At 39.8% G+C, this 13,308-nt stretch overlaps 1 protein-coding gene across 1 annotated transcript in view; it reads left to right on the top strand.

Moving 5' to 3' along the window:
- Positions 1-2,474: 2,474 nt before the first annotated feature.
- Positions 2,475-13,308, top strand: part of Trpm6 (transient receptor potential cation channel subfamily M member 6) — a 114,296-nt gene continuing 103,462 nt past the window's right edge. The window contains exons 1-4 of the mRNA XM_041662151.1: positions 2,475-2,510; positions 3,764-3,837; positions 7,933-7,971; positions 10,013-10,190. Of these exons, the coding sequence (XP_041518085.1) occupies positions 2,475-2,510; positions 3,764-3,837; positions 7,933-7,971; positions 10,013-10,190 (327 nt within the window). The remainder of the gene's footprint in view (positions 2,511-3,763; positions 3,838-7,932; positions 7,972-10,012; positions 10,191-13,308) is intronic.

The raw sequence follows: 13,308 nt of genomic DNA, 5'->3' as shown, positions 1-13,308 counted from the left end.
CAGCTTTACCTCGGGTCTAAGATTGGATGTAAAAGGTAATTTTAATTTAGGGTGAAGGAAATTGAGGCTAACCCTGGTTCTTCTCTGCCTTTTTCTCCTCCAAGGCCAAATTGACAAGGAAAAAGTGCTGACCTGTGGAGGCAGCTACAGCACCTCATCCTCACTATGTGGCTGAGGCTGGCTTTGAACTATCCATCTTTCTGCCTCAGCCTCCTGAGTGCTGGGACTGGAAGCTTTTGCTATAGTTTTGAGTTAAGCACAGGAACTGCAAGAAAAAATTCCCTGTTTCTGTTATGTCACAGGTTTCTTGTTTATACCCTTGAACGGAAAATTATATACAATGGTACCCACAGGTTTATTTTGAGGGTGTTCATTTTGTTCATTCAACAATTTTTGGGTAGGGGCCTAGGACAACATAAATGACTAACACTGGGTCTGCATCATCTGGACTTTAAGGAGAAAGTGGAGGTGTAAGGCCATTACATCATATTCTGAGGAGTCCTATGAGGGAGAGTTGGAGGTACTCACTTTGTTCTGTGGCAAAAATATAATAACCAAATACTAATTTTACCCTTTGGTATAGCTAATGATGATAGCTAAGCTTTATAGAGACATAGTAAGTCCTTGGAAGAAATCTAAACTTTAAATGAACAGATCTTTCCAATATGTCTATGACGGAGTGTTATTATAACTATTGTTTTTGTGCCAGGATTAAATTTTGGGCTATACATGCTAAGCACATGTGCTACCACTGAGCTACATGCCTGGATGAGCTAGTCTTGGCTAGCATTTTCATTTTTGCAAATGAGCAAATAGATAATGAAGAAATTGAGTCAGAACAGAGAGTTTGTTATCTAGTCTTTGAAAAGAATAAGCCGAGGGGCTGAAGAGGTGGCTCGGCAGTTCAGACCACTGGCTGCTCTCAGAGAACCTGGGTTTGGTTCCCAGCACCCACATGGTTACTCACAACTGTCCATAACTCCAGTTTCAGGGAATCTTGTGCCTTCTTCTGGCCTCTGGAGGCACCAGACACATATATAGTGCATTTACATACACACAGACAAAGCACTCATATGCATAAAAAATAAAATAAATGCATATTTGAAAAAAGGAGTAGACTGAGCTCAGCTTGCTTAGTGTGTATATATATTATATTAGTATATATGTACGTATATATGCTTCTAAACTAGGGCCCTTCTTTGCAGTCAGCTGATTGTTTTGTTTATTTATTTATATACTTGTATTTGGAGATAGCATCTTGCTGTGTTGCCATTCTGGGCTCAAATTCCTGGGATTCCCCTAGCTCAGCTTCTGAAGGAGCTGAGGCAATAATTTGATTGTTATTGTACCTGATTTGCAATTTTTTTTTACAGACCACTGTTCATATGATGTATTATATCAGTCTTTATCTCTTCCTCCCTTCGCTTCTACTTTTCTTGACATTACGAACCTTGTCGTATTTGTTACAGATTTCCCAGTATGTAAACATGGAGGCCTGTCCAAGGGAGTTTTGAATTATTTAATAGATTCAAACATTTGGAAATTCAGAATAAGAAATTCTTTGAAGACATATTTATGCCTTTGTAGCACTTTCGCTATTACTTTGCAAAAATTAAATATTTAATATGTCTGTAGAGTAGCTGGGCAAAATTGTTAATGCTTTTTAATAAGGATAGAGCTTAATGATTCTTAGTGTTCATGCCATTTATAATAAATATGTCATGAGCTCCTGTCTATTTTGTTAATTTTAAATGCTGTCATTTTTGATTTTTATGGATTTATATTTTTATAGTTTATTGATTGTTTTTAATTCACACAAATAGTTGCAGACTGTGCAAAAGGGACAGAAGGACTAGGGTCCCACTGCCCCCTCTCCCATCTGACTCAGATCTGGATCCGTTATCTTGTGCTGTATTCAGTAGTAGACCCTTGGATTTAGAGTTTGTGCATTTAGAATACAGTTACTTCCCCTGCATTCCATTATACTTGGTATGGATTTCTAAAATTATATCCACACCTTTAATCTTAGGCTATTTGGCATCAAAATATTTTCATATAGAGGTCCAGAGAGATGGCTCAGTGGTTAAGAGGTTTTAGTGATCTTCCAGGGAATTTGGGTTTGATTCCCATAAACCATATGGTGGCTCATAACTCCAGTTCTAGGGGATCTGATGTCATCTTTTGGCTTTCTGGAGTAGCTAAGCATACATGTGGTGCATATACACTTATGAAGGCAAAGTATGTCTAGACATAGAAAATAGCATCTAAAATGAACAAATAAACATAAACCAAAAAGCAGTTTTATACTATGACAAAACCAAGCTTGTCTGTTAGTTGGGCGCAATGGTGGCTCCCTGTCTTGTGTTTCCAGACTTCGAATGCAGTTGGAATGCATTCTAATGCAGTTGGCTATGACTTGGATTTTGTAGAATGGAAGACCCTTTGCTAGAAGAAAGAGTGAGCCTCAGGTCCCCATGGAGGTTTTGTGTCACGAAGTGAAGTTGCCAATGGTAAGCTGTGCTCACAGGCTGTCTCAAGAAACTGCCAAGATGGGAACTGTTCTTTGACATGCTTTCCAGTGTTTTGATATCTTAGTCATGCTGGGATTTACAGAGCAATAAGACCTTTTCAGTCCTTGTGACTCCAATTCACAATCACCTAGTTATACCCAATCAATCATTATGAAGAGTGCACGATTTTCAATTAGATGGATCCATATTTGAAAATACTCGGGGTTTAGAATTAATATTCTAGTGAATATTTTCATTCTTTCAACCAAAATATCTCTATTTTCTTCATTTTTATTCTAATATCCTTGGCTTTTGTGCTATCGGTGTTTGTGAGAGCAATACCATTGTCTCATACCTGATTATCTATGACAATAGAGCAAGGTTTCAGTTTGCCTTATGTAGAAAATTATGTCTCTATTATTTTAATAGATGTTTAAGAAAAAACTCATTGAGGTTGAATTAAGGTCAAGCGGGAAGGAGTTATGGCTAAATTTGGATTAGAAGATTTTGCTTCTGCCTCCAGTCTCCTAATATTATTAGCCTTAGCTTTTCTGATTGAATGATTCATTTTACACGCCCCTGTGATCGCCTTAGAGAAAACCAGCGCATATGTGCGTCCTTTTTCCCCCATTATGTCAAGAGTAAATCATAGTATTTGTTCTTCTTTTTAAAAAGTATGGAGAGCACAATAGTCATGTGTTGTTGGGATTATGGCACAAGACCTGGAAGTCAGTCTTAGCAGGTCTAAGGGAATGTATCAGTTATAGCTTTACTACGACCTTGTTACTCAAGATGAAATTCTGCATCAGTTGATTTTGTATTTTGAACATTAGGCTGTAGAAGCTACTGGGTATTTAACTTGATTTGATTTGGTTTGTGTATGAATGCATACTTGTGTGCTTGTGCATGAGAGGCCAGTGATTGACATTGGTGTCTTCTTCTATTACTCAGTCAGTTAATTAGTTTTCTGGTAGAACCCAGGGATCTTCTCTTCTCTGCCTTCCCAGAGCACAATTACAGGTGCATGCTACCACATCTGGCTTTTATGCTGAGTGTTAGGGAGCTGAACTCAGGGCCTCACGCTTGTTGCAGCAAATACTTTACCGAATGAACTGGGCCTCCAGTCCCTGGTCACGGTATTTTAATGAATATCATGATGATTACATATATATTGCCTACCTGAATTACCATAGTTATACCACACTCACCTTTCATTAAAACAGATCACAAAATAACATTTTTCTCTGTTTCAGAAATCTTGGATTGAAGGGGTATTCTACAAGAGAGAGTGTAACAAATTCATACCCAGCACAAAAGACCCTCACAGGTACAGTTTTAAATTTCATTCTTCCTTCTTAAACGTGGTACTACTTCAAGTGCTATTTGAAGAAATTTACAAATATCACTTATGTAGAGTGTTTAATAATAGCTATGGAGTGAGGGTATTTACTCATTTCAATCTGTTTGTTCCTGTACTCTATAAAAGCCCTTTTTGAAGATTGAAGAAAATCTACTAAGAGAAGGAACTGTTAGCTACATATGACAGCCCCAGTGCCTGCCACCAACATGTTCCTGTTAAAATGTCCATCTAAAGACGTCGTTAACTCAAAGAGGAAAAAATTACATATAATAATATCACTTACTTGTCGCATTGTGGTGGATTCCGGTCCATGTGCCACTGCAGTTCCCCTTGGAGGCAGGACAGACGTCATAGGGATATAAGGCTCTATACCCACCAAGTGAGGGCAGATAATTTTTACTATCTCCATAGTGAATACTCAAAATGTTGTGGCTATTCTTTATTCCACCTAAAGTATCCCAACTAGATGGTGACTGTAGAGGACACGTCAGGGACATTGCAGAGATCCAAAGGGGTCAGGAGACTTAGTTGCGGTTTCCTGCTGAGGCTTTGTGTTTAGGCCGATTCTAGGCAGCAGGGTCGAGTTCGAGAACTCCACATTCTGGACAACCCTATGGAAACTGCTCGGAGAACAAAGTCCAGCAAGGCAGCTGGTAAGAAGCAGGGGAAGAAAGGTCTACGGAAAATTCCTCAGGCTAATCAGGTCTGTCTGTGAACTTACGACCGGATGTCATTGCCCTGATGGAAAACTGATAGGGAAATAGAAGAGAAACATTTTCACTAGGGTAGCCAGTCTATTTTAGATTCCCTTGAGCCATTGGCCTTACATCTGTTTAAAGTTTAGAAGTCATGAGTGCATGCTTGTGAAGGAAAGTGTGGTAAGGTGTGGGCGAGGACTGACATCGTGCTCTTTGCCTTGGTTAAACATTGACTAGTCCCACCCTCACTGAATTACCTATGCTTGGTAAGCCCTGTGATTGGAAATTCTTATTTTACCTGTGTATAAAGTGTTTATCAGATGCTTAGGTAACACAATTTTCCCCCATTCATCTTTTATGGTTTCATGTGACATGATACTCATTTCACTTCTTTGAATGGAAAAATCATCTTCATAACCACCTTGGACCTCAGGAAAAGTGACAGAGTACCAAGTGTGGTTATTCCTAAGGTGCAAAGAGAATGATCTTGGGCAGAACTCAGTGTTAGAGCAAGCATTGGGCCCTGCTGTCAATCCTCAGCATTAGAGAAAAAGAAAACCACTGGGAATTTATTTATTTTAAGATAGGGTATCAGTATGCTGCCTGGACTGGCCTTAAACTCACCATTCTCCTGCCTCAGCCTCCCTGGGTACTACAACTACAGACATGTGCCACTATGCCTGGCTCTGTTGAACATAATTTTATGAAACACTCAAGACTTCTTACTGTTTATGGAGAAAAAAATCTGTCTCTATGCTGTGTGATTGCAAAAAATGCAGTAGATGACCATGGAAATTCCTCTTATAGGTTGATTTTCTTGGGTTCTAGTGAAATTCTCAAGAAAAATAGCTTTGATGTGTTTTTTGTCATTATAATGGACAGGAAACTAGTAGTATACTTGTTACTTCTCCCATGGAACAAACAGCTGACGGAAGCAGTTAGGGAAGAAGGGCTTGTTTTAACTTTAACTCCAGAAGGTCTCAGTGCTGCATGTAGGGTAGGCACTGGCTATTGTATGTGGCTGGATAATTGTTTACATTGTTCAGACTAGAAAACAGAAGCGGTGGTTGGAGTGAGTGGTACGTTATTACCCTCAAAGGCCTTCCATTAAATGAAACATTTTTGCCAGTCAGGCCCCACCTCCCAAAGGCTGTGCACCTATAAACAGCACCACAAACAGTGGGGGTGGAAATCAAACATTCAATACTTTAATGTGGGTTGGGGGGGCAGATTAAAACTATAAAGCTAGTATTTCGCTATTTAATATCAATAAAAATTTCTTTCTTCTATTAAATCTTTTTTAGCTCCTAATAAGAAAACAAACCTAATAGGTTTGATTACAACTTCCTTCTCCTTTCTTATTTTTAAGAAAAAAACACAAAGAAAAAGTGAAACTTAGAATACTGGGTTCTGAAAAGTTTAGACTGATCATATTTGATAAACAGTGTCTTTCTTTCTGTTGCTTAATTATAGTCTTTAAAAAATATTTTACACTTAAAATAAGATCATTGCTAACCAAATCCTGGAAGCTTTTTTTCCTGAAAATTAAAGAGGAAAAGTAATGAGGAAAAGAATTATATTCATATTAAGTCCCAAATCATTTTACAAATTAAATAAAATACTCATAAAAATCATGACATTTTCAAAAGATTTTTAAAAAATTCATATGGATATATATGTGTCTAGAGAAGTAAAACAATTTTAATCTTGTTTATTTATTTAGACACTAGAGATGGAATCTAGGACTTCACATACTCCTCAGCCGAGAAAAGTAGAACAGTATTTAAAACAAGACAAAAATAGAGGACTTGCCTATGAGATGTCATGATGTGTTACCAAACAGCAGTGATGAGAACTGAGTCCAGAACTCTGTGGCAGAGCCTCGCATGTGCAAGGCTTTGGATTCCATTCTTAGCACTGTGCCAAACAAATAAACCAAAGCAAACCGGACAAAATCAGGTTAAACTAACCAATCCAAATCAACTAAAACAAACTAAACCAAATCAAACTAGGCCATCTAAACCAAAGAAAATAAAAGCCAACCTTATCAAAGTAACCAAACCAACTAAACCAAACCAACCAAACCAAGCCAAACTAACCAAACAAATAAAAAATACTCCAACAAAGCTGTGTTATGAAACAGAGTGGCATTAGTTAGACACTCATGTCTAATTGTGGATCAATGACAGTATTTGATTTGATATTGTTTTACACACACACACACACACACACACACACACACACATACACACACATGCACACACACACATGCACACAAAGACAGTGTCTCTTGTAGCTCAGCATGGTCTGGAACTCAGGGTGTCACAGAGAATGACCTTGAGCTTCTGATCTTTCTCATTCCCCCTCTGGAGTGTACAAATTATTGGTGTGCGCCTTTATACCCAGTTTATGAGGGACTAGGGATATAATCCAAGGCCTCTTTTGTGCTCAGCAAGCTGAGAGAGCTACATCACTGGTCCTGCTTTATAACTTTAAAATATTTAAAAATATGTTTTATTACTTCATTTCCTAGAGTTCTGCGTTACCTTCATTGTTCAATAATTACAATAGCAAAGTAATAGCAACAGCAATCATAATACCTACCCATGATGCTTACCCTCCACCACCTGCTTGACCGGATTAAGAATCCCCTACTGAATTAATGAGGAACACTTCTGGGTGTGTTTATGAGTGTTTCCAGAGAAGTTTAACTGAGTAGGAAAAGACCCACCCAGAATGTGGTTGGTACATTTCCCATAGGCTGCTCCCAGAATGAATAAAAGGGGGAAAGCTGAGCACCAGCTTTCCTCTCTCTGGTGCCCGATTGCTGACAGTGTGAACAGCTGCCTCACACTCCCACCTTTATGACTTAACCACCGCAATGGACTGTAGCCCCTCAAACTGTGAGCCAACACCGACCCTTCCTTCCTCAAGTTCTTTGATCAGATACCTTGCCACAGTGGTGAGAAAGGTAACTAATCCACCTTTATTAAATATACTGCAATGTAGCAGCTGGCACAAGCTACTTCAGATAGATTACTTAAGATAATCCTTTTCATCACCTTATGGGGGGATCAAAAAGTGTTTGAAATTATTTTTAAGTGTGAGAGCTGGGACTTAAAAGAATCACTGAGTCAATGGTATTCAAACCTAGGTAGTCTGGTTTCATAGTCCATGGTTTATTAATTTTGTCATTGTTTCTACTGTATAATTATGCATAGGAAATGATATGGGAAGTAAATGATGAATGCATGTTTAGCAAATTCCAATTTTCAGACTGTGGAAAGTGATGTTTACTAGAAAAGCATTAAGTTCTTAGTACATATATTTGTAAACTAACAATGATTTTATTTCTTTAACTCAGATGCACTCAAGGCTGCCAAGTCTGTCAGAACTTAGTCAGGTGAGACTTTGACAAATCAGCTTCTTTTCATTTTAAGGCATTCGCAATGTGCTTAGGAGAGTTTCTTCAGATCTCCAGACCTTTTTCCTTTTCTTTTCTTCTGGAGGTTCTAGCAGGGGAGCCAAACTCCTTGTGAATTTTAGGCTGAGGAACAGTCCCCTTTATCCAGGAAGGTTGTCCTCTTCGTCAGATCATGGAGTGTTGGGAGGGACACCAATGGAACAGTGAGGGAGAAGTGGACACTCTTGTAGTGGCTGGATCAGGGAAAACAGCTCTGTTGATTGAAGTGACAGATGTGTCTGGCTTCTCTCAGAAGTTGAGCTGACTCTGATTAAGGCACCTGTTATTTCTTCTGAAAAAGATGGACATATAAAAGAGGCGTGTGTGTGTGTGTGTGTGTTCTTCCTTTCATGAGCATGGAACTTGAGTCTAATAGAAGTCCTGAGTTACTGAGACATGCAAACATGGTAGGAGATTTGACAAGAGCTTTTATCACCTAAATCATGTATGAAATGGGCACCACTTTATTTTGCTATCACATTGCATTTGGATAAAATGTCACTCTATGTTGCATATGCAGTGAGGTATTTGACATAAGAGTCATACACATCGTATTTGCACTAAACAGGCAAAACACCCACAGTAAAGTGAACTTTGCAGTGCGGTATACATTGTAGCAGTGACACACATCTTAACGTGTGTCTGCAAGCGGGTTTGCCCTTCCTTTTAATCAGTGGAGCAAAATAAAGTGTCCTTAATCCTGACCCTGTCCTAAAGTTTGTGAGTTTAAATGCTAACTTTAACTTTTATATTATTTGATTTTTATAGCTTGAAATTTTGAAACAGGGTCTTGGAGTCTTGTTAAACTGCCTAGGGTGGACTCCAATTTCCAATTCTCAGGTCTCAGTCTCACTAGTAGCTGAGATTATAGGTGGTTATCACTGTACTTGACTTACTGGCTTTTTTTTTTTAAACAAGGTCTCATGTAGCTCAGACTATCCTTAAACTTGTCATGTTTCTAAGGATGACCTTGGACTTCTGATTTTCCCTTCCCTACCTGTATAGTGCTGTATTATTTGCGTATACCTCTCTGCCTGATTTTTGTGATGCTGGAGATCAAACCCTGGGCTTCTTTCAGGCTGAGGCAAGCACTCTAGCAAGGGAGCTATGTGTTTATTCCTATATTTGCATCCTTATTGATGAATGTTCAGGTTACTTCCTCATTTACAGTATTTTAAAGTTATGAGTGGAAAAACAACAAACAATTTGATACCTTTGTAATTTCACTTCTGTCTTGACTAATATTTACTATGTGGACTGACATGAACATGTAATATTATTTATAAATGAATATACATATATTGTGGTCCATGCTAAAGGTTTCTGCCTTTGATAGAGTGAACGTCACATGTTTTACTCTATACTACATCATTAAACATTTTGGGTTATGTATATCAATATACACATTATATGCATGCTTATTTGCAAATTATATAAATATATACTACTGTGTTAGTAAAGATTTATAAAGTGAAGGAAAAAGGCAGATGAAGAACAGTGTGGCATTTTAGCTATAGAAAAGCCTTGGTTTCTCTCACTCACAACTACTTTTATTTAGAGTCCAGTCACTGTCTGATGGCACCCTACTGTGGTCTAACTACTTAAGAGGCTGGGGCAGAAGCATCATTTATATCTAGAGTTTGGAGTTCAAGACTAGCTTGAGCATCCTGGTGAGATTCCATTTTAAAAAAAAGAACAAAGGAATAAACAAAACAACAGTAAGGAATGAGAGAAGATATAAAGTCTATTATATGTATTTATGATCTTCTTTCCTGCCATGGCCGACAGAGTGTCCATCAGTGTTAAGAAGGAGACATAGGGACTGATGAGGTGGCTTACTGGGTAAAGGTGCTCCCTGCCAAGTCTGGTGAACTGAATACCAATTTTAAGAGTTATTAATACATGGCATCTATACATCAATCTGAGGATTGGAATTATTGCACCGCTTTTCTATTTTGAGTGACTGTCTTTCTGAATTTAGGTGCTGCTGTGGCCGGCTGATACAAGAACATCATGGGTTAGATTATGCCTGGACCCTCTCAGCCGCTGGGGGCGAGGGGGATCAACAGTGGTCTGCTGAGAAGCACACAGTGAAGAGCCCTACAGACACCTTTGGCACCATTAATTTCCAAGATGGAGAACATATCTACCACTCCAAGGTCTGCTGATAACCCGAAGCATCTCGCTAGTTTTGAACTGAAGAGACCTTTCAAGTGTACTTCTAAGGAGAGAGAGCCACATATCATGGCTTTACTTCAAAGGGAGCCATGTCATTGATCCACTGTCACGTCTAGCCAGGTCTTCACTTCCCTTAGGTGTGAAGGGCGTTGTCTGCCTCTCAGGTGTAGGAATAGGTCCAGATGGGCAAGCAGATGACAGTCTAAGTAGGTTATAGCAGCAATGGGGACTGATCTGAGCTGAAGCTCCTAGGGCAGTTCCACGTTCCCTGCTTGTGAGTCCCTTGACACACACTGAGGGTGGTCAGATGACACACCCGTAGAGTTCATTATCATTTTATTGTTAGATGGTTTATTGTTAGGTGTTGTGGGGTCCAGGTGACAGTGTTTCTTCACTATGGTGTTTCTCGTAAGTTCTCAAAATTAGTTTTCTTGGATGACTTTAATATTATTATGCGATCTTATGGCCTCTGTTAACTTTATAAATTTATAGAGTAGCTCCTTTTAACATTTTAGGGTTATTTAATCAGTTTGTTCCCTGTGGGTGGTGCCAGGGAGATGGCGCTGTTTATGTGGTCAACAAGGTGCAGTCTGCACTTGCAGGCAAAGTGGAGTCAAGTCGTGCTTGTAAAGTGGAATCTCTCAGGGCAAGGTGCAGCCTGTAACGCTATGGTTTTACACAGCATGCCGTCCGTGACTTTGGGCAGGGCACAGCCTGATTTTAGCAGCAGCCAGGAAGAAATAGAGAAGAGGGACAAGGGTAACAGTGTCCTTGCAGGGTGCACCCCCAATGACCTAACATCTTTCCATTCGGCCCCATCTTCTGCAGCTTCTGCCATTTCCCATTAATGCTGGCGAGTAGGCCTTTAACACGATGCTTTTGAGGACACTACATATCCAGACTGTAGCATACAGTGTTAACAGGTCAACTGGTCCTCAGGTGTACTCTTCTGAGAGCAATCATCACCTGATGTTTTCTGAGCACCTGATTTCCCAAGTAGAGCAACCTCAGGAAACCTGAGGGCCAGTCATGCTCTGGAGGTGACCATCAAAGGCAGCTTAATAAAGTTGCAGTGCGTGTCTAGAGGAATCCATATTTATAGTTATCCGTCCTCTTGCCTTTAACTATGCAGGCTTATTTCTGTTTTAGTTGGCAGAAAAATTCCCCCTCATTTTCTGATCCCCTTCGGAGTCTGATTTTTAGAGAATCTATTTTCCCTTCAAGTTTGACACTCTTTCCTTTTGTTGTTTTTGTTTATATGTTTGTTTTGTTCTTGTGAGACAGGGTTTCTCTGTGAAACAGCCCTAACTGTCCTGAAACTCACTTTGCAAACTAGTCTGGCCTTGAACTCAGAAATCTGCTCTCCTCTGCCTCCCAAGTGCTGGGTTTAAAGGTGTGCACTACCACCACCAGGCTTGCTATTTTTTTTTAAAAAAGACATTTATTTACTTACTTACTTTTTAATTTGTGTGTGTGTGTGTGTGTGTGTGTGTGTGTGTGTGTGTGACATATGTGTGGGGTGCTGGTGGAGGCCAAAAGAGACTATTAGATGCCCGGGTCTAGGGTTATAGGTTGTTGTAAGCCACTTAATATAGGTACTGAGAACTGAACTTGAGTCCTCTGGAAGAACAGCAAGTGTTCTTTACCACTGAGCATCCCTGTCTTTCCCCTTTCTCTCTGTATGTCTGTCTTTATCTCATTGTTATTGTTGATTTGTGGTGGGGGTGGAGCCCAGGACCTTCTATGTGTAAGTCAAGTGCTCTATTATTATACCATGATTCCAGATATTGTTTATTCTTATCCACCTTTATTTACTTTTTTTTTCTGCATATCCATTACTTAATGTGTGCCTATATACTTTGTATGGTCCAAAAAGAATAGGTTTTCTATATTGACAATGATTGACATTTGGGGAGGGACACAGGAAAAAATACACAATCCTCACAAAAGTGGAGGATGCTATATGAGCAGGTTCTCTGAGAGAATGAAAGTGATAACCCCTTCTGTCTCAGAGAGAGGACACAGTGTGCAACGAGGAATGCATTCAAAGGTAGAGAAAACGGGCCCCTGTGTTGAGCGGAGATGTGAAAGTGAACAAGGAGAAGGGGCCCAGTGAAGAAGTTGCTTTGCTTGTACAAAGGTCAAAGAACATTCCGGAAAATTGAGAATAGAGCTAGACATATCTCCTGGCAATTGGCTAATTTTTTTTTCCTTAAATTTGTTTTTATTTGATGTGCATGGATGTTTTGTCTGCATGTGTCTGTGCACCACATGTGTGCCTGGTGCCCATGGAGGTGGGAAGAGAGCATCAGATCTCCTGGACCTGGAGTTACAGATGGTTGGAATTCTCCATTTGGGTGCTAGGAATTGAACCTTCATCCTCTGGAAGGGCTGCCAGCTCAGCAACCACTGAGCCATCTCTTTGGCTCCCACAGCTTTTGACTGTCATTACAACTTGTGTATCTGAGTGCATCTTACTTCATGTCTCAGCAAAATGTGCTTCATCCTTCCAGCTCATATTGAGTAGCATCCAATCTTGAGAGAGACTGTCTTTTGTTTCCTTCTGCTGCAGTTTTCTTCGCAGAGTCCCTCCCCTCCGCAGTACCCCATTCTACAAAGGATCTGAGAGAGTCTGCTTATTAGGTTGAGCCTGGGGGAGTGAGTTACTTATAAAGGAAATAGAAGAGAGGTGTTCAGTTGGCCTTCTTTGCAGTGTTTATCCAAAGAGCAGTATCTTTTAGCATGGGGAAGATCTAGAGTTGAAGACAGGCTCACCCTAGAGAAGAGCTGGGGTACAGACAGGTGAATGGAACCCAGGCTCCTCCTTTGCCCTCACCCATTGCTCTCAGCAACAGACCCATCTCATAAGGGTCTGCTTGTGTTTGCCCTGCTGCTGCTGTGTGTTGTAAAGCCTGGTAGTACAGTGCCATCTCTCATACATGGACTCATGGTCTGCCTTCTAGTCTTCCTATTACACGTGTGTAATGATAGCTGTACAGACCAGACGGTCAGAAATTCTAATATTTTACTTATGAAACGAAGTATTCCTATATCAACAAGTTTAAAGATAAATAGCAAACTAATTTGTTATTTTAGAGG

The sequence above is a fragment of the Microtus oregoni genome, unplaced genomic scaffold (genome assembly GCF_018167655.1).
Source record: "Microtus oregoni isolate MIOR12 unplaced genomic scaffold, Mior012 000012F_ref0000307, whole genome shotgun sequence".
Taxonomy (NCBI): Eukaryota; Metazoa; Chordata; class Mammalia; order Rodentia; family Cricetidae; genus Microtus; species Microtus oregoni.
This window is presented reverse-complemented; position numbering and strand designations above follow the sequence as displayed.